Source organism: Punica granatum, chromosome 7, assembly GCF_007655135.1.
Source record: "Punica granatum isolate Tunisia-2019 chromosome 7, ASM765513v2, whole genome shotgun sequence".
In the NCBI taxonomy this organism is placed as follows: Eukaryota; Viridiplantae; Streptophyta; class Magnoliopsida; order Myrtales; family Lythraceae; genus Punica; species Punica granatum.
Window position 1 is genome coordinate 27,345,796 of NC_045133.1, and position 22,616 is coordinate 27,368,411.

The following is a 22,616-nucleotide window of genomic DNA, read 5'->3' on the forward strand; positions in this document are numbered from 1 at the left end:
CTGAGATAATCATTTTTGGAATTGCCAACTATAATGCTGTTATGGTTGTCAATCTCTCTCTGTCACATTCAGAGATTAGCCCGACTTCTTATAATCGATTTATCAACTTTTTTCTATGATGTATAATAAGGAAAGAGTTGAGACGATGGACCCGTTGTCGGTCCTCGTCCTTTTACAGCTATGAACTATATGGCGGATAGGCCGGAAATTTTGCGTATTATAAAGAAAGAAAACAAAAGGTGGGGGCCTTGTCGGTGTTATCTTCACATTATGAGCTAAGCCCCGCCCTTCCCATTTGCTTTGCTTTCCATTTGCCGTCTTTTGTACTAAGTCCAAAGAGCCCATTAAGATTCATAAAGGGGACGAAAATAAAAAATAAAATAAAAATCTATGTAGATTCTTTTAGTAATATAACGAAAACAACTATATATATATGGCAAGTCGATTTCATCGAAGAAATATGGCAATTCAAACGGCCTTGTATTTCACCTCATTCTTCCTCGTAAGTGGATGAGAAACAATGAGTTATGTTGAAGTCTCACTCATAATTATGGGATCGATGATTGACCACAACTACTCTCTCTCTCTCTCTCTCTCTCTCTCTTTTTAATGTAAGGCACAAGAGACATCACCAAGGGTCTGGTCTAGTAATACAATTCAAACTCAGTTAATACCATTCAATCCCGAAAGTGTGGTATCTCGTAACAATGCGAGCTTAAATGGGTTGATGGTAAAACATACATGTATTGTCTCGTATTGGATTGCACTCTCTTGCGCTCATTTTCTTTAAGTTTTTTTTTTTTTGCTAACACGGGGTGTCCGGACATCGCTCGACTTATCCCCGAGACTCTGTGAGTCCCCGGCGGTGCACGGAGCGAGTAATTAAGCCAAAAGCGCTCCGGTGGCCCCAAGGGGATTCGAACCCGGATCTCGGTGCAAACTTGGGTGCACATTCCCCTTGGAATTTCATTTTCTTATGCCTTAGATAGACGTTAGGCGGTTGGCGTAAAGTTTAAACTTGAAATTTGATACCAAAAGCTCATTTAATGTTTACCCAAGATACTAATTAGTATGGTTCTACCCAAAAAAAAAAGAAAAAAGAAAAAAGAAAAAGATATTAAGTATGATTAGACTCATTGATTAGATAAAGTTATACATCATTGTCAGAAATCAATTATCGTATGTAAAATCCGAAGATATAATGAAGAAAATAAGTGCGTGATAGATTAAGCTTGCTCGTCTCTCTTTGTATCTACATCTAGGACCCCACTTTTTATCCGTCAACCGTAACCATGGTTTTGCTGAATAAGTCGGGTCTTAAACAACTCATGGAGTAATAATAAATTATTTAGATTCTCCTCTACGAATTAATCAATATCAAAAAGCTTGCCATTAGTTTGATGGTCCTATGAAGAATAAAAAATACATCAGGAATTATTGGAAACATCATTAACATCACTTCCTGTGGCAACTTAATTGGTCATAAAGAATTATGACCTCAATATCAATAACTAATAAAAATAGTATTAGTTGGTAATGACACCTTTAGGACCCACACAAAATAGTATTTGGAAAAGTGGCCCGAAGTGGGTTACTTGTAATAATTTAAAAAGTTTATCAGCTTAAGTCATTCCAATTGGTAGTGTTTCACATGCATTGTCGTGTCTACTAATTCGTTTTGATTTCCTGTATTGGTTATTCGATCTTTCCAAATCTAAAAATCAAAGATCATTTTCCATTTTTTGTTGAATAGGTATGTTTACTTATGCTACAAAAATTCAACCATCCCATCTGTGCCATTATGCATTGAACATGACCTATTGATTTAAACCTAGGCACGTAAATAGTAGGAAAGCGGGTAGCGGAATATCTGAAATCTGGCCATGCTTATTAAGTTGCAAGAGCTCTCAATTGTCTATTTTTCGAGCTGCACGTCCCTTGATGTGAATGCTTCGAGTTTGACCATTTGATTAGAAGCTGTAGCTGTTGATGTTGATTTTGGATCGCAATTTGAAGATCGATATCTTTGTGCTCTGATTTCTGATCAGGTGCTGGAGTATTTGGCCATCTACCAGACTCATTCCTGGGTCGAAAGGGCTCTCTAACTGTAATCTGTGTCTTGAATGCCATCTTCGGGTGCCTAAGAGCTCTGTCCTCGTACTACTGGATCTACTTACTCCTTCGAGTCCTTACCAGGTTCAGCACTGGCGGGGTCGGGACAAGGGGGAAGTGAAGGATGGCGTGGATGATAAGGAAGCAGTTTCCGGGTCCCTGATTGACGTGGTCAGGTCCTCGATCGCACGGATCCGCCTGTTCTTGGCAGTAGGAATTAATTTCCTCTGCAGCGTTGGGTACTACGGGACAAGCCTGAAGGTGGTGAACATCGACATGAACCTCTATTTGAACGTTGTCCTCAATGCAGTAGCGGAGATGCCTGGCTATGCAATCACTGTGCTTCTGCTCGACAGGTCCGGGAGGAAGCCTTTAGTGATCGGAACCCAATGGTTCGGTGGGTTATTCTGCCTCATAGGGTCATTAGTCCCGCTCCCCGGGGTATGGTATGGAAGGTTGTGAGGATGGCCTGCGAGGTCCTCGGGATCTTCACTGTGTTTGCCATCTCCGGAATCTCAGGAGGGTTCCTCGCATTTTACCTCCCAGAGACTCTTAACCGCCCGCTCTACGACACGATGACCGGTCTGGAAGGCGGGGAGGTTGGGGTCCTCAAAGATTTGTGGAAAATTTTTTTGCTCCATCATCTGTAGTCTGCTCAAATTAGTCTGCTTCTTCTCTTCCTTTCTTCTTTTTATGTGAGGAGTTGGCGCCAGAACAGATTGAAATTGATTAGGTTTTGCTCTACTCATTGCCTGTTTTTAACTAGGTTTTACATCAATTATCGTCCTGCAATTCATGCGAACATCACATATAATGTATGGCAAATATGCAGCGTACGTGAGCACACGATATATATAGAGCATTTTAAGTTCGTAATTTTGGTAAATTCATTAGAGTACACAAGCACACGATATATACAGTGCATTTTAAGTTTGTGAGTTCGGCAAATTCATCAGATACAAAGCCTATGCCCGCTTTAGAAGGACGACCAGGATTGCTAGCACGGCGAGCCCCACGAAATATGCTCCAGGAGCTGCTTCCATGAAGGTTGATCCACCATCTCCAGAACCAGCTGTGGATGCCTTGTCCTCTGCTTTCGGACCGAATATGTTCTGAAAGAAATCTGAGACCTTGCTCACCATATCTTCCACAGCATGCTTCATGTTCTGCAGAAAGCTCCTAAACCCGTTCCTTGAATTCCCAGATTCGCTTTCGCTGTTGCTCTCGTCCAAGCTTTTGGTGGATATCCCACCTTGAGAGGCAACATGCTCGACCAAGCTCTCCATGTTCGGTTCCTCAGATGGGAATTGAACTGCTGCTCATCGCAAAACCACCGAAACCAATGGTTTATAATCCCGAATACATTGAAGGGATTCCAATACTCAAAAGAGACAGGATTGCAGAAGACAGCTTACTTGCTTTCTGGGTCTGAACGAAGTCCACAAGGGCCTCGTTTTGCAAGACAGCATTCCAGACATTCGGGTCGCTTGCTATTGACGCCACAACATTCTGGCCATGCCATTAAATCAACGTGCTAATATTGTAAGCAAAGGGCATGATACATGTAGAAATGCAGGGAGATGGAGAAAAAGTTGATTCTAATAAAAGCTGGATACACAAGGAACATTATTCTGCAGGACCGTTTTAAGAGGAGGCTTTCTCACTTGTTATATAGCCAGATAGAGAATCCCATGGGCAGGAGTAACACTCTTCAGCACAGAAGCACATAATTGTTCAGCAGTTTACCGTATCAATACAAACAATATTGGTCTAGCCATACACGCGTGCACAAAATGAAATGTCATGAAATGTCCTGCTCTTGTGTCAGCTCAGAATCTATCAATTGGATATTATAAGCTGTTGTATCATGAATGTGCTGGGGTTCGATGGTACCTGAGCAGCAGGACTCTGGGTAAGCATCCTAAATGCCTGAACAACATGTTTCCGAGCTGGTGGAGCTACCGCAGACTCAGATGAAACAAGATGTTTGCTCTCAACCTCTGAATCCGACTGCAAAGGCTGATCAGAAGGGTGCCCCAGCGGAATCGAAATTCCAGACTCATTGGCTGCCGGCGAAGACAAGTATACCCTGAACAGTTTTATCAGCAAATCAGGAAAAGATCAACATCAGGCCGATGAATCGATCGAACTGAAGTAACTACGAATAGCAGGAAAAATAACATCTTTGCAATTCATTGTAATATCTTCAAATCGAACTAGAGAGGCAACGCAAAGTCAATCCGATAAACCGTAACTTCCAATTTCCACGAAGAATTGATCACATTAAACCATGGAGCAAATGGTCCTTAATTTCTCTAATACAGTCAACAACGGAATAAGCGAGTTGACGAGCAAAACTTACTTCTCCAGAGCATCTTTCAGCTCATCGGTGGCGGCCTTGGCCTCCTGGAAGCTCGGCGCAGCGCCAAAGACAACCCTGGGCATGGGCTCACCGGAGCTCATCACCAGGTCGCCCTCCCCTCCGGCGAGCTCCCAGTCGTCCATCTCCCACGCGGGCTTCTGCACAGCCACCGGAGACACATCGCCGGCGGAAACGACACCGCTCTTAGACGAGACGATCGCGGCAACGTTGCGGGACGCGCCGCGAGCCGGGTGCTCGGCCACAGGCGCTGGATTGGCCCCGCGGAAACCGCGGCTCGCTGCGGCTCCGATCCCGGCGACCTTGCCGACAGCCCTGATCACTCCTCCGCCTCCCATGGTGATGGTTGCGATCGATGGACCACCGGCCTGCCTGCCTGCCTGCTCGGGTACTGGAGTGGAATTGGACAGAACAGAGAGAGCGTAAAGCCTAAGCGATAAGGCGTCGGTCGGAGAAACTCTTAAAAGCCGCCGCGTGGCAACTGTTGGCCAAATTACACTTTTGCTCCCTAAAGTTATTTTGAATTATTTCAATATGCACCCTAATGTTTGCATATTATGAATTTGCTCTCTATAGTTTTGACCGCCTGAGCCACTCTACAGTTTGTGATAGGTGTGGTGATCGCGGTTCGGATGGGGATCGAGTTTTTGTTACAAGTTTGAGGAGTCGGCTTCGTCGGATCAGGGATTTCAAGGCTCATCCCCGAGAATTGAAATCTAATTCAATAAAAAAAACGAATCTTGACGGGTATGATTTTTCAAGGACGGTCCTCAGATTAACAGAATTAATAAGAAGGTATACCAATCTAATTACAAATCTTTTCATTATGATGAATAAGGCCGTACTACAACTCATTGCTTTACACTAACGACATCCTGCAGTTTTTTTTTTGTTTTTTGTCAGCCGTACTTTGCGGCCGCAAATAACACATCTCTGTCTGTAATCATCAACAGTGACACACATTGCGACTACAATTCCAGATTTTCTGATGATATACAAAAGAAAACAAGAGCAGGCCCATCGCTTTTTGAGCTGCTTGATGCAATTTCCAAAAGCATTAAGTAGAACATTAGCCACAGAGTTGAGCAGTTGAATAGATATGAGCTAATATCAACGGAACCATGCATATTTTATTTGATTGAACCGTGCTTACGAAGAATGCTGAGCGGAAGAACCAATCACAACCATTTACTAGTCCGACATGACGGGGAATGTTAATGACTTTGGATGTCAACCGCTGCCGAGAAGCTGGAAAACAAGCACCCACACGTATGCTTCTGTGTTCTGCAGAAGAAGTACCCACACAAGCACCCTTGACGTGTACGATATTTTTGAGGTCTGGTGCAAGCATAAAACAACTATATATATATATATCCGGTGATCTTTCATACTGGTCTGGTGCTTTTAATGCACGGTAACTAGTGATCGATTTTTGACTCTAATACTATATATAGGGGCAGGAGATGAGCAAAGAGGCCACGAAAAGCGGAGAACATAAGCGAAAAATGACAGAAGGAAAAGAGGTAAAGTTCAGTCCATGCATTTGAGCCTTGCACCTGCCCTAAAGCATCCATCAAACAGGGCATCGATCGACAAAGGGGGCGGAAACTTGCCTATTAAAATATCCGGTAGCGTACAAAAGGCTGAAGGAGGGCCTTGGCTTCAGGTTGCTCTGGCCACCCCTGCTATTCCCACCTTTCTTTAGATTCTACAATGATCTCCTCAAGGTAACAAGGTGGAGAAGGGCGTTCAATTGTTTCGAGGCGTGGGAGGTGCGGCAATAATTCGGCTGGCAGCAGTCTCCTGATGCTCCTACAACTCACTCACGCGAACTCTCTCAAAGAGCTTAGACCTATGTGACGATGAGACGGCATGGCTTAATTCCACTCAGTTATCTCCTCCATGTTACCGCATCCCACAACATCAACCTTGCGGAGCTTTTGGAGGTGCGGTACCAAGAGGTGCCCCACTAATGTCCTATCTCGTCGCACCATTCAACACGAATAGTCTCTAGGCTTGGGAAAGCACCATCTGGAAGTATTGATCCAGGAGCAATTATGCCCTCCAAGTCGACACACCGTTTGATTTTAACAGCCTGTAGATGTCAAAGGTAACAACTAGCTGATGCGGTGAAGAGCTACTTTAATTTCCAACAGCTGTCTACTGTCAGTGCCTTCAGATGAGATATAGAGCGCGAGAATTCTATCAAAGAAAAAGATATAGAGTGCGACGAGGCGGACGCCTCCTCGTCCTTCCACTGCCAATAAATGAATGTCCTCACTGACCATGGTTGGGCAAGAATGAAGCATATTATTGCCTGCACCAATATTATAATATTCTATATACAATCTCTGGACGTCTACTGGGAGAGAAAAACCTGCCGCGGATTTCATAATCCTCTCTTCCATGGATACGTATGACTTTGCCACACCGAGATATGTTCTCCGACCATATCTTAAACCTGTCATCATCATCATCATTGTAATAGGTAGTCTCTTTGACTCCGATAAAGAGATCATAGTGAGAGGGCAAATGTGGATTAGATTCTACAAACAGGTATAGCTCGTTCACATCTGAAAAGCTACATCGTAAGCGCTCTAGCCTCTCCAAGACTGAAAGGCTTACTCCACCATTGATAAGATTGAAGCCGAGATATTGAATCTTCCCCAATCGGTGCCGCAGCCCATCACATAACCCATATATCTTTGTCCAACATATGTCAAGGTACCTGAGGTCGACTAAATTTTCTAAACCATCTGGCACTGCTTGAAGATTTTTACAGAGACTGAGGTCCAACTTTTTTAATGATCTCATCTTTACTACGGAAGGCATACGAGATAATTTTGAGCAGCTCCTCAGCACTAATGCCCTCAAGTGAATCAACTCTGAGATGGAACCGGGGAGTTCTTCAATGTTACTATTAGTCAGATTAAGGACCTTCAGTTGGACTAAATGCATGAAGAAACACTCTGGAATCTTTTGCAGCCCATAGTCGTCTTTCATCAATAGAACTGATAGTTTAGGACAGTTTGGTGACATGTTATCCCGGATGACTCCTCCAAAATCCTTGAGAAATACCATGTGTAGATCACTCGACCAGTCTTCTTCATCCATAGTGATTTCCATTACCTTGGCAGGAGAACTGTTGTTCATGATATTAATTGCCATGTTCTGGATCATCCCGTGCATCTCCACATAATTTCCCCCTTCACTTTCCAATAAACATACATCAATAAGTTCTTCTAGTTGGGTGGCCTTTTTTGTACATCATGAGCATGTTACACGGTCCATAGATCAGGCCCTCATCAATAAAAAGCTCTATCAGTTTCCGCTTATTAATGGCATCATCATATTTTGAAGCCTGTTATATAATGCATATAGCAGAAGACACTGTTGCATTTGTAGAGGTAGGCAATCATAACTACGTCTCAATATCGGGAAGACCTTTTTGTCCATGTCCTCATGCCCAACATCTTCCAACTTTCTTAGTGCATCCTCCCATGCTTATGCTTGCTCCAATCCCCTCATGCTTTTTGCCATTTCAATGATCGCAAGTGGCAGACCTCCACATCTGTCTAAAATCTCACGGGCAATCTCTTCTACACCAGAAGGTAATACCTCAGATCCAATGCTCCTGAAACAAGCTGAAGGCTTCATCATTATATGGACCTTCTATTTTGATTTTCTGTTGACAGAGCATCGCGTGGCAGATGCTTAATGATCGGGTTGTCAGGACCAACTTGGGACCGTCACTCCTAATAGGGATGCCTACCTCCTCAAGCTCAAAATGATCCCATACATCATCCAGACATAACTCAGATTTCCTTCTTTCGGAGAGAAACTCCCACAACACCTTTGCCCTTTCCTTCTCAGCGTTTTCCTTCAAAACTTCTGGAACCTGCACGGTTTTTGCAATTTCAGTTTGAAGGTCACGAATGTTGACGTCTTTAGGTACAGGAACCCATAATATGCTCTGAACGGACGCGTCACCGTATTCTCTATTGCAGAGGTGCATCACGAGCCTTGTTTTCCCAACTCCCGCCATTCCGTAAATGCCAATCCGCAAAATATCATCTCTTCTTATGAAGTTCCAAATCTTATTGATGTTATTCATAAATTTCCCTCCCACTGGGTCTGACAATAAGAAGGGTTCTCCTCTTGCGCGTCGCTCTCATCGTGTCGATGGTCCTGAAGATGGGGGAAGCTCATCCACTTCTGCAGTTAGTTCTTCAAGTTGAGTTTGAGTTTCCAGCAGCAAGGAGCACCCCTTACTGGTTTCAGTCCCTTCTCGTCGTATTCTCCGAACTTCATTTTTATTCTTTCTACCTTCCCCAACCAACTTCGGACTCTGCACTCGGCATTTTTTAGCTCTTCACTCATTCCGGCCACTTTACTTGTAGGATCTGCAAGCTTAATTTCAAGAGTTTCCATCTTTTCCTGAAGACCATCGAGGATGTTGCTGGGCTCGTCATTCACTGGCGCAAAGCGTATCCGGGTCTAACATCACAAAATGAGAAGTACTGAATGTCAGAAACCGAAGGAAAAACTAAATTACTTGAATAAAACGACAATAATTTGATTGACAATTAAGATAACCATTTCTAATCAGCACTTCTCATGTAAAGATGAATGGAAAACTCTACAACTATAACATCTTTCATCCAAAACTATTGCATAATTGAATTTTTGACCTTGTCCATTAATTTCTTTTCTAAATACTCACTAATTTAAACTAAGTCCCATTAAATTCATAATCTCCCTTTATTTCTGCTGATGTGGTGCCTAGCTTGTGTAAATTAATACTGATGTGACACTATCTCAATATTTTTAAAAATTTTCAAAATTTAAAAATAATTCAAAAGAAGATAGAGAAGCCAAGGAGAGGGAGACAGGGAGGGACGATGGCTGGACTCCTCCGGCCATCGCCGCCCAGTCGATGTCATCGGCAGCCCCAGAGGTTGTCAGTGACCTCAACTGTGCAGGTGGGGGTCAGAGATGGGCCCATTTCATCCCCTCTCTCTTTTCCCTTCCCCCTTCTTTTTTCTTTTTGAATTTTTTTAATATTTCAAAAACTATAATTAATATAAAAAATTATCTTTTGAATGAAAAATGAACGACTGGACCAAAATGATAATTATGCAAAGCGTTAAGGAAAAGAAAAAGACAAAATAAGGAGGTTTAGGATGAAAATTGCTTAAACCACCAAAGTTCAAGGACCAAAACTGCCCTTTTCCATTGGATAAATTATATTCGTTGGTAATGTAAATTGTAAAGTTTATGTCAACAGAATACGTCTAGTAATTGATGATGATGATGCAGTTAAGAGTTGTGCTATCTGCTTATTACACAGATGATATAGAGATTAGCTATAATCTTTTGCTTAATTATCTGTAGTTCACGAGAAAGTTTTTGGTAAAGGAACGCCAACTGGGATCAGATAAAACGAATGAATGGGCTTATAATAAGTGGGTAGCAGACCATGAATTTGTACTCTAAATAGAGTTTTTATCTGTACTCTTTTACCTTTTTTTTTTTTGGGCCCAACCGAGAGTTTTATTGGCACTTTATATGACCTCATTTTGAGGAAGGACAACGTAGGAATTTTACCTGCCCCATCAGATCGGGTAGACATATTCCCTGCCATATTGGCTTCAACCTGTCGCCCTCGTTTGGACTGATTCTTCTATTTTTCTTGGTATGGATTATTTTCTGTTTCCAGGATGTGCTGTCTGCATGGATTACTGCTCTCGTCGTTCACGTCAGTGAGCACCCTGTCAATGGCTTCATGTTATTTTAGCTCTTTCCTTGGTGGAGTCATCAACATTTGGGCAATGAGTAATGTTCTTGCCAACATGACCTAGGTGTTCCATGACCCTTGTGACTTTGCCGGTAGCCTCCTTCCTACACAACTTGCACCTCCTACTTCTGTTTCTATTGGAGTCGTTTCCGAGGATTTCTACATATCGCTCATCCCAGAAGTCTTCTCCTCTAGGCATTATTTATGACAGATCTGACGAGAACAACAAATGTAAAAGCTAACGCCTGGGCTCAGAAATAATATGAGGAAGGAAGGAAAATGAGCGTAAATCCATATGAAACTTCTCCTGGGCTAGGCTAATATACATTCTAGATCAGCAAAATCAACCAAAAGTAGGAACTCACAACTCTAGGAAAGCAGATAATGAAGAGAAATCGGAATGTTGATGGCCCGGTATATAGTTGTTGATATGTTGTTGAGGGAGGTGGAAAAGACTTTCACTGGTCAGACACCACAGTTGATAAGGAGCTTTGGCTGATATTAGGGCAAGTCAATTTCTCGCTGGCAGATAATGATGCCTATGAGAATTCAAGTGAATACCGAGTTTATTGCCAAAGGACCAATGAGTTCATCCTTTCATCATCGAGCTACTCCCTCAAACGCCGGTTCTACAACCATGGCTAATAGAATACTTCCACGGTCCAATGTGCGTTGCATGTATAAAAAATCCTCCTTGGGACGATCAATGATGTGCAGTCCGGTGAACAACATCAAGATATATGTGACTACTCTTTTGATGGGCTTCAGCCCAATCCATACAACGTCAAACTACTCTCGTCGAGGAATTTTTTTTTTTTTGCCTGATTAGAAACCAGACTGTTGGCCTAGAAGGGGGGTAGTAGATAGGATAGAAGACGAGGAAATACATAATTTGTATTTTCTGATATATGTATGTAGATATCCATTGAGCACTTGATTAGTTAAGAAAAGAAGTGTATAAGAAAATGAGAGAATTGATAAGGATGAGGATATGTGTTTTGAGGAGTTAAAGGCACCAATAAGTGAGAAAAATGACTTATTCCATGAAGTAAAACTTTTTGACTTAACTCATTAAGTAGTTTTTACTTAATGATTAAGTAGTTTAGACACTCATCTCTCATCTTTCCCTCCTTCTCCCATTCATTTTTCCTTATAACTAACTTGTAACTAATTTTAAGTACTTATTTGATTAAGTTAAAATAAACACACCCTAAGTGCCAGCCTTGTTTTCCCCACTCCCCCCATTCCGTAAATGCCAATCAGCAGAATATCATCTCCTCTTAAGAAGGTCCATATCTTATTGCTATTTTCCTGAAATTCCTTACCAACTGGCTTCTTCAATAAAAAGGCTTCTCCTCTTGCACGTCGCTCTTGAAGTGTCGATGGTCCTGAAGATGGCACAAACTCATCCACTTCTGCGATCAGTTTTTCAACTTGAGTTTCCAGCTGCGAGGAGCGCTGCTCCGCCCTGCTTTCAGGCCCCTCTTGTGGTATTCTCTGAACTTCATTTTTTATTTGTTTCTACCTTTCCCAAGCAACCTCTAACTTCATTGGGAAAATCTTCAAGCTTAGTTTCAAGAGTTTCCATCTTTTCCTGAAGGCCATTTCGGACGTAGCTGGTCTGACCAATTACTGGCACAAGAGTATCCGTGTGTCTAACATCGCAAAACGGAAAGTTCCAAATGTCACAAACTGGGGGAATATCGTTAGGAAAAAGGAAATTCAAATTTTACTGAGATAATACTGCAGAATCATTTGATCAGCAGCTAAGATAACCTGCTCTAGTTAGTACTTCTTGTGGTAAAGATGATTTGGGTCTGCCAAGCTCCATGTCGCGGTCCTCCACTACGATTGAAGAAGGCTGTGCTTGTGAATGAGCAAACTGGTAGTCATATAGCCGTCGTCGGTGGAAGGATCATACAGAAATCCTCCTTGCACTGGATCAAGTCGAGGAGGTGGAGGTTCTGAGCTGTGTTGAGGCATACTACCTCCAGCATTGCTCTCTAATCTGTCTTTTGTATAAGCCAATGGCGTTCTCAGCTCTTCCTTCCAGCCTGCCATCGCCTTTGTGGCACAAGTCCTTATGTTCAAGAGCAGCCTTTGCTGCTGCCTTCACATCTTCGTCAATTGTGCCACTTTTGCAGGCCCGTATTCCCATTCGAGGAACGTTTCCTATATGGGCCTTGATCCTTGGAGCCTCCCCGTGAACGGAATAAGCACTTCCATCATTGATCATCAACGACCTCAACGTACTCCCAAAAGGAATCCCTTTCAACAGGCATAACTTCCTCCTAAACTACAGCCGATAACGCCTGCACAACTCAAAAGAGGCCTCGATCTGAAAACACGTAAAAGCATGTCTTATCTACATTTCCATCTCAGGAGATGGCCTCAGGAGATGGCCACAAACATGCCCAAAAAGCTTCTGTTTCCTCAAACAAGCGATGTTTTACCTGCGGTCGGAAGATAGTGTAGAGACTGTGTGATCCACTGATGAAGCCAAGCAATTGCAGATCATCAAAAAGAGCCTAATCTCTTTTATAACAGATCAAAGACGGTTTCTCTGTTGTAGGATCCCAAATCAGTTGCCTCCGATTATTCGTAAGATCCAAGATCTAATCAATCCACTGATACAAGCATAAGGTAGAGAATCTGAACACTGAACTAGTTGCCTTTGAATAGTGCACAACCTCATTATGCTGCTACCTAACTTCGACAAGTCAAGGTCATGCTTTACGAATATAATAATTACGTAAGAAGTCTTCTTCATCTCAATTAAAAATCTATCACAACCTTCCAATTGCTGCAAAACTAAGATCCGTGGTTCTAAATTTTTTATAATATCAGTAATACAGGATCTGGTAAATTATACAAAGAATGTGAAAACTACAAACATCTTCGAGATCCGGATTGTACATCACCATTGTAATCGGCAAGAAGACCGATAGTATATAAGCAACAGGTCATGGTCAATGGATATACTAAAGACGCATCTTTTACCGTAAAATTAACGATGAATAAAATAGGAAAGGCCTGGCAACAGTCTTCTTCCCCACTTCCCACTTCATTCCTCACATGCCAATAGCGTCTTCTGCGAATTCTCTCCAACAAACTAAAGCAACCACAAATAAATAAATGATACCTGCAGACTCGCAGTATATATTCATCCAGTTTTGAGCATTCCACATATTATAGCCCGTACAGGAAAAGCCGTATTATCATAACTCCATCCCAAGTTTCCGTTTAACTATTTTAGCATCACACAATGTTTCGGTAATGGTCATAATTCCAGTAGCTGCTCGAGAGTTCCTCATTTTTTGACATGAGTCTTCCATCTTCTTATATGAGGATCAGTACACTTTATTATGTACATCGCATGAGAAGAATCATCGGAAAACAGCTGGCTAATCCATGATAGTTAATCTTCGAGGGGCTGCCCAGGGGACCCCATTAATCCATAAGACGGGCTTCGGCCCAACCCAAACCATGTCATCCCGTCTGTCGAGGAATATATAGTAAGTGATTAATTACAGAAATCCATAAAATTAATATAGTGAAAAGCTGGTTTTATTGGAGATAAAAATGAAAATTCGAAAACCCGAACTCCAAGCATATGTAATGGCGATACTAATCATAAATTCTAGGGTACATTGCAGAGACTGGCCCAGAAACCTTATGTAGCTAAGGCTGCTTATACGGTACACGTTTTATTATTTAATCAACTATGAACCAGCGCGACTATCTAACTCTCCATGACTGGCTTGAGGCCTCCAATCACCGCCTCTTATTTGAGTTATCGATCTATAATTAATGCACATGGAACAAAAGGGAGACCTATAGATGGTATTATCATATTATCCGGTATGCAACCCCACGGCCACTCGCTCGCACAAATTGATCTATTGGGAATGTTTTTGCGATGAGAGACTAATATGCGTTCATTCATTCATAATTTGTCTTCTTACATGCTCAGTGCACGCTCACATCATTATGACATCATTGTTTCATGTTCCTTCTTTCAATTCTTTTTCCTCTCTTTCCTTCTCTATCACATAATTAAAGGGCATTTCCTCAGATATATAATGTAACAAAAATGGAAGATATACCACTGCATGTCTTTTGTGATAATTAGAGAGATACCAAAAAAAAAAAAAAAAAAACCTACCATTCAAGCATCGGAAGGACCAACGGATGATCAAAATCTAAAAGAAATTATCATCAGTTCTAATTTTCATAACTCAAAGGATGATCTGTCGAGTTGATAATATATATGTTTCCGAGATACCAAACTAATATTTTGAAATATATAGGTCATTCTTCGGATGCACCCCGTGATGTAAGAGATCAATGAAAGAATGTGTCTGGTCAAAATTACTAGGCCATTCGATCGATCCATTAGATTCCTTTTTGGCTTTGTGGTTGAAATTTAACGGTCGAGATTCGATTCATCCGAAGGAATCTTTGGCTTGCTAATGCTAACGGTGGGATCTTCCCATCACGTCTGCCGTGAAGTTCAGATGGTCTGAGTTGACAAGAAACGGACAAAACAGTCGCAATCGGTCGCGCGGGCTCTGACTCTTAGGAGACTGTTACTGTACTGTTAGCCAATAGATTGTGCAAGGGGTGGGTCCCACGTGCCCCCCACGCGCGCACGCGTGTGGACCCCAGCCGTTGACTTTTAAATTCAGCTGTCGTATTATGACTCGTTGACTGACATGTATGTGTGTGTGTATTCACCCCATCTTCCAGTCTCACCGCCACTCAAAATATATATATATATATATATATATATATGTAATGTGGAATTTTCTTAATATTTTGATGATTTTCATTTTCGTTTCGTTAATTTGACAGAAATGTCTCGATCAATTTCCGAGGATCTTAACTTCCTTTCTTTCGTTTGTAAAATTCTCACTTGGACATACACAAACTTGAGCCGATAGGTTGTTGGACCCAAGTCTCATATAAACTTGTGGTTTCTTTCTCAATTTTTCCATGTGGGATAACATATCTCAACATCCGCCCTCACGTGGTAACATGTGGTCTAACACGTGCCACGTGCCCTTAAACACCCGCTCTTAATAACTGACCACGAGCCGGACGTGTGCTTGTGTAAGGGGGAACAAATATCAAACTAGCCTCGAGCTTTACACTCGGGCCTAACTAGAGGTGCACTTTTAGTTACCTCGAAATTGGACTGGGCCACTCTCGGGCCTGATTAACATGAGGCTCACTTTTGGATGCCTCGAAACAGAATCTGGCATGATGTGAGCCCACACGAGCGCGCGGAAGTATAACCCTCTCTGATACCATGTAAAATTCTCACTTGGGCATACACAAACTTGAGCCCATCTGCAACCCAAAAGCTTAAGTTGATAGGTTGCTGCACCCAAGTCTCATATAAACTTGTGGTTTCTTTCTCAATTTTTCTATGTGGAATAACGTATCTCAACAGTTTTTATATATTTAAAGATAATCTCTGAGCTAATTGACTTCACAACAAATATCAAAAGTAATCGAATTTTGTTTAGAATAAAATAGTCCTATCTTACGCGTCGAACCATACATGTTCTGCACCAAAATGATTTGAGAAATTGACCATACGCGGTGACGGAAAGACCAAATGAATTTATGTGTTATAGATTTACTTTGGTAGAGCTAAATGAACGGACAGGGTGCAATATTTGGTTTGCTCATCTGGCACGCATTGATGTTTTTCAACAAAATAAATAAATTAATGAATCAGTAAGGTATATCTGTCTTCATCAGAAGGTTGGTGGTTTGAAGAAAAATTCCATAAGATCAATTTCGGTTTTGACGCTAACTGTATTATTTGATAAGTCAACGACCTTTTATGTCCGGAATTCATGTCGTATAAAACTTCATATGTTCTTATATCTATAGTCAAGCTGTCTCACTGCTTATTTCATCCAATACATGATCGTATATATAATGATGTCGGGCATTACTGCTGCTCTAATTGTGCAAGTGCGAGTTCGATAAATGTTTCATCATGTTGAATCATATGCATCATATATGCGTCCCTTGTCCCCTAATTAAATTTTCAATTGTTAATTACATGAAATTTATTAATTAATTTGAACTATATACATGGAATATTTGTTGAAGAGAAAAGAAGAAACGTAGATATATATATTATATTATATATACATGTTATCGGCCTTAAGGGGGTTTATAGTTGAACTGGCAAAAAGCTTGGTTGGCATATTCGCCTTTAACGGGAAGCCCAACCAAAAGATACATATATATGTACGGGTATGTGTAACACATATATGTGCGTGTAATTTATTTAGATTAAGTATATAATTAGTTTCTCAACCACTAAAGAGTTGTCCATCTCAGTGGACTATATAATGATGATATACCATTAGATATATATCCATATCTATCTTTATATATACCCCTAGAATTATTAGTAGACTACAGAATATTTCAAAACGTGTGGCTGGCTACAAGGATGACAAAAGTTGGACATACAAATATATAAATAGACAAAATAGAGGTAAATTTTTTTCAGATAAAAATGGTCTCTTGATCGTTGAAGGGCTAAAGCAAGGCCTAATAATGAGACTAAAAATTATATCCGGAAGCCTCTATTGAATTTTTTTTTTAAAAGTAATTTATAATATGAATATATCTTCAGCAATCAATTGTAAATAGCAATTCTAGCTAATCTATGATCAGATTTATACTGCGTTCTACTTATTTATGAGGTATACGTCCCAGTAAAACTTACTGGATAAATTACAACGGTTGGATTTTATTCAAAATCTTGCCTTATAATCATGAATTACGGGCCGTCAAGGGAAAAGAAAAAAAAAAGAGGTAAAGTAAACATATTATATAATAAATATAAAAAAGTGGAGAAAATTCAGGTTATAAATTGACCACAAAGTTGACCTTTTTCCTAATTGCCGCATGACCTCTCCTGAGACGTCAACCACACCAAATTCAATCTGATGGCTCCCTTATCTCTCTCTCTTTGAAGGTTTTTCCCTCAAATGTAAATATATTTCGAGACGCAGTGAATCGTTTTCATATATTTTCACAAATAAATTTCATGTGGAGAGAACCATTTCAAAATTAGAGTCAAAGAGAGTCGACAAGAAAGGAGTTAAAATCTCTCCACCCCTCTCTCTCTCTCTTTGAGCTTACATCATCCTTGGATGAGCCATGGCGGATGAGTTCCACACGAACGGGAGCTGCTGGTGGAAGGGCTCATCGAAGGACAGGCTCGAGAGTGGATCTATAATTCCCTCAAATTTCTCTTCTTCGGGGCAACAAAGCAACATGGGGAGCTTATTTGGTTGGTCAGCGTCTTGCGCAGATTCTGTCTCGATAATTTCTGCTGCTGCTGATAGCAAGGTCGTCTCCTCTCCTGCGGATTGGAATACTAATCAATCGTCGCTGTAAGTATATACACCGGTCCCTTCCTCTCAGAGTTTAGCAGTTTTTTTTCAAGTGATAAATAACACATCAAAATTTAGCAGTTTGTTGATGTATTTAGTAAGTTTTGTGATAAGAAGCCCAAAAGCATGAGATTACAATCATAGAATCAAGATATCGCCCATTTGATTTACATATATTTTAGGATGATTTGGTCTCTTCATTGCAAGTTTTGAGTGGCTTAGTTGATTTGTTTTGGTACTTTGTTAGACGTGTCGAGCGAGGGGAGGTAGGTTTTCGGTCGATGCTTCAAGAGAACGCAAACATGGAGGAACCGAGCTTCGATATGGATGCAGCCATGTATAGCAGCCCGTCGGCCATCTTACAATCTGCTTTGCAGAACAGGTCACATATTGGGAACAGTTATGGCATGAACTCAACAACTCATGAGCTCTTGCCTCCATTAATGACAAGAACTTCACCTCCTGAGCAACATCCGCATATCGGTCATCTGCAATTCTCCAATAATGCTCCGTTCTGGAATGCTTCGATGAAGGGTACTAATGTCCGATCCAGTTTCATCCCGTCCTCCTCATTCCAATGCCATCAGCAGTATCCTGTTGATGAGAAACCAAAGGTATAGCAAGGCGAGGCTGAAAGGATCAGTCGCAACTATTAATTTTCGAAACGTAATTATATATATATATATATATGCACGTGTATACGTTTACTAGTATGGATTCAATTTTTGGGTACTACCCTGCCTACTTCTCTTGCTAGTTAATTGATTAGGGTTTTGAGATATTACGAATTATTGTAAGTTCAGCCTTCTTTTCATTGTCTGACAGAATCTGTCCGACGGAGTTAATGTATCGAACAACATCGGGAGTGAAGCATCAAGCAAAAGAACTCGAAATGAAACTCCATCGCCTTTGCCCGCTTTCAAGGTACAAAAAATATGTATCATTTAATGTTTACCTGTATTAGCAGATTATTAATTTTCTCTTCTTCGATTTTTATTTTTATTCTTATATTTTTGCAGCTTTCCATTTTTTCATAAATTGTGATGTGAAGAGAATTATTTTGTTAATGGTATGTCTTGCCATTCATAGGTAAGGAAAGAGAAGATGGGGGACAGAATCACTGCCCTCCAACAATTGGTTTCGCCTTTTGGAAAGGTATTACATCGATCGATTCAATTTCTGAAAAAAAGGAGGTCTCTTTTTGCAGCTTTTGTTTATCCATGTATGAATTTTTTTCGATGAAATACGGGACCAAAATCTTTAACATTAACTAAAATAAGGAATTAATTACAATGATAGCTAAAATTGGTTTAGGTGTCCTCAACAATATCTCTAAAAAAACTGGCAGAGAAAATCGAGATCGGGAGATCAACAAAGTTAGCGGATGAATTAATTCTCTGTATATAGTCTATGCAGAGCCTCGTATACGATTTAGTGACAGCGACCATTCGATCTTGCACATTTTTTTCCAAAACGTAAAAAAAGTTTTCAAAGTGACATCTGACGATGTTTGTATGTCAATCATTTTGGTGTGGAATGGAATCAGACTGATACGGCCTCAGTGCTGTCAGAAGCCATCGATTACATCAAGATCCTCCATGAACAAGTGAATGTAAGTTTCTCTAACTTCAATTACTTTGTACTATTTTCGTAGAAACCTTAATTTGCACCTATTCGACGGTCTTCAGCCAGTATCTCACCCAAAAAGGAGAAAAAAATAATCTCGGGAAGGTTTATGGTGCAATCGATTGCACCATATAATCAGAGAAAATTAGTAAAATTATTAGTAATTTACTTGAAATTTTAGTAAATTACTAATAAAGAAAATAAGTTGCACAAATTTCAAAGCAAATTACACATATTACAAAGTAAAACATTCAAAGTTTTAAAATAAAATACACAAATTTCACTTAACTTTACTTAATTTGTTAGCAAAGCACTTCATCATACTCTCATTTTTTAATAATTTACTTGATAGTATGGTGCAACCAATTTTATTGATTGCACCATATAATTCCCAAAAGATCTCACCTCGCAAGAGAAAACAAATGTATAACACAAAGTTATTGGCTACTCCTAGCTACCTCCGTCTTGTGTACAATTGCAATATCATGTCGACATGGGATTGGAAATGAAAAGTAATACGAGCTGAGAATGTACGCGATGATCGTATTTCTCTTCGTTAGTTAAGTTTTGAAGATGCTGATGAACAAAAACTAATTATGCAGGTCTTAAGTGCCCCATACATGAAGAGTGGAACTCCCATGCATCATCATCAGCAGGTACCAAATTCTATTTGCTATTTTCTATATCTTTTTTCTTTCTTATAATCTCTAGCGTTTACTTTCAAATTGCATGTTTTCGGTTTGATAATCAATTTGTTTGTTGCCCACATTATGAAGTAGTTACCTGAAATGTGCAGGATAAGGACCCAGAAGGGAAAGAAGAAGAAGAACAAGACCTTAGGAGCCGAGGCCTGTGTCTGGTCCCAGTAGCAAGCACCTTTCCAGTCACGCATGAGCCGACTGGTCAACTTGATTTTTGGACCCCTCCCTTCGGTGGACCGTTCAGATAACCGGAAATAATATATTCTCTCACTTGTTGAGTCGACCAAAAATTTGAGATTTCTAGCTTGATCTGCCATCATCAGCAGACACTCATTCTTGATGATCAAGTGAATTCCATCTCATTAATGAAGCGATCACACACGTCAAGATTATCATTTATGCCATGTAAGATACGAGATTTGTAAGCGGTTACTAGCGCTTATTACCAAAGGATTATACATGCTTCACGTGTTTTTTGCAATGGAACTGACATTGATCTAAGTATATAATTATGTTAATGTGATTTAGGACAAAATGTCCCTGCTTGTCCTACTCATGTTATTATTATTTCTTTTATGGTAAAATTTCTTAGGCCACAATGCAGGAATCTTGTCTTGACGAGATGATGATGCGGATCTCACGAATTTCTAGGACCACCAATATATGTTGTTATTAATGTTATCTCCCTGTCAGAAAGTGGTCTGTAATCATTGAATAATTATATAATTTGCCATGATATAATTATTATGACAATTAACAAAAAAGAAGATAAACTTAGATTTCTATATTTATGCAATTAACTTTTTTTTGTAAGTCTTATGCAGGAAAACATTGTTGTCGTTTGCTGGGTAATTTACACGCATGAACAGACATATCTATATATATTACATATATATATATATATATGTATATATCATCACTAATGTTGTGGTTAATTAGAGGTCAAATTCATATTTCACTCTCTATGGATAAATAAAGGATCCACCTAATTTTATTTTGATATTGATATGCTTATTAATTTATTAGGCACTAATGATATCCTAAGAATGTCGTTTATGCGAAATCCGGAGTTGCGATTGGTTGTCCTTGGGAATATATATAGGATTCTTATTTTTTGAATATTAAAAGGATCGATTAAAATTTTATATGTATTGGCAGCAGATATATATTATAGACAATGCCTTGGGCATTCCAACGAATGATCGATCTCGAATTCACGGGCTTCATAAGTACACTGTCTCTATTATATAGGTCCACAATTTCATGCCCACACTGTCAAATAAGACTTTACTAACTTCAGAGAAGGATACTCGAAGATATGATTTATCGAGACAATATTAGTGATGTAAAAGAAAATCCGAGTATCAACAACCGCACATGAAGAATGGCCTATAAGCTAACAACTTCCAACCTATATCTTCTTCCCATTAGCAATTGCTAATCGTAGATAGAGCGAGGGATTGTACGTAAGGGCACAGGTTTATGTTTATTATATTTTCGGTATGCTTCGTGTACATATATATATCCAGCGGTTGCTATTCAGCTAACAAAGAGAAAAAATGGAAAAGGTAATAAAGAAAAAGGATGGGATGATTACTCCTTTAATTTATGTATCATCATTTTGTACGCTAAGCAATTAGGGGACGAAGTGTGTATTGCAAGACACTTCTGTCCCCAATATAATTAATGATACCGATCGACCAATTAGTTACCAGATTTCCGGCCGGCTTTACGAAGAAATTAATCAGCATTATTATCACTTTTGATGTTAAATCATGTATAATAATTGCGAGATATATTATCAAATCCAACTTCGTGATCTTTGATGTATATAGTCTCTTGTCTCGGAGAATGTCGGATATGTTTGAATATGTTTTCACTTTCATGTTCTATTATTTTAGGATTTATTCGTAAATTAATATAACAGAGCAATGTAGCACAATAAAATAAAATTCCAATTAATTTATGCATTAAATAAAAAAAATTTCATTGAGTGATATACAGAGCGGAAACTCTAAATTCAATTAGAAAAAAGTTAAGCTGTACAAAAATGAAGCATGGAGAATCGAGATTCCAAAATCATCCCTAAACAACAAGAGATCAGGTCCAGTCGGGTAAAAGACGCAACCAATGAACTCCCACTGGAAAAATAAATAATTAATTAATTAATTAGACAATCAATTAGCACACGAATTTCCCTTCCGATAAGTGTTCCAAAAAAACTACTGATATTAAGGCATTCGTTCACGAACGCCTTGGATAATAACTCCATTCCTTGCAGTAAATAAAAGTTCTGATTTGAAGAAATCGCTGCGCGGGACGGTGATCCAATTTATTTAAAGCGGGGGATGACTTGGAAAGTCGGTCACAATGACGTCATGCATGACGTACGCCATATGTCATGATAAGCCTGTCCGGGCCTGAGACTGGTCCGGTACATAATATTCCAGCCCAACGATTTGGGGCCAAGCCCAATGCCACGAAAATTGTTTATTTTTATTTTATGTAAAATTGCCATGGAAAAGAAGAAAAATCAAATTCTGAGGTAGAACTTGTGGAAATCCTATAAT

General features: G+C 39.9%; 1 protein-coding gene across 1 annotated transcript; it reads left to right on the plus strand.

The window, feature by feature from the left end:
- The first annotated feature begins 17,233 nt into the window (after window positions 1-17,233).
- Window positions 17,234-20,636, plus strand: LOC116212909 (transcription factor bHLH123-like). Its single transcript, XM_031547652.1, has 7 exons — window positions 17,234-17,719; window positions 17,967-18,333; window positions 18,545-18,643; window positions 18,809-18,874; window positions 19,266-19,331; window positions 19,948-20,001; window positions 20,142-20,636. The coding sequence occupies exons 1-7, from the start codon at window positions 17,484-17,486 to the stop codon at window positions 20,292-20,294; spliced, it is 1,041 nt and encodes a 346-aa protein (XP_031403512.1). The 5' UTR covers window positions 17,234-17,483; the 3' UTR covers window positions 20,295-20,636.
- Window positions 20,637-22,616: the final 1,980 nt, after the last annotated feature.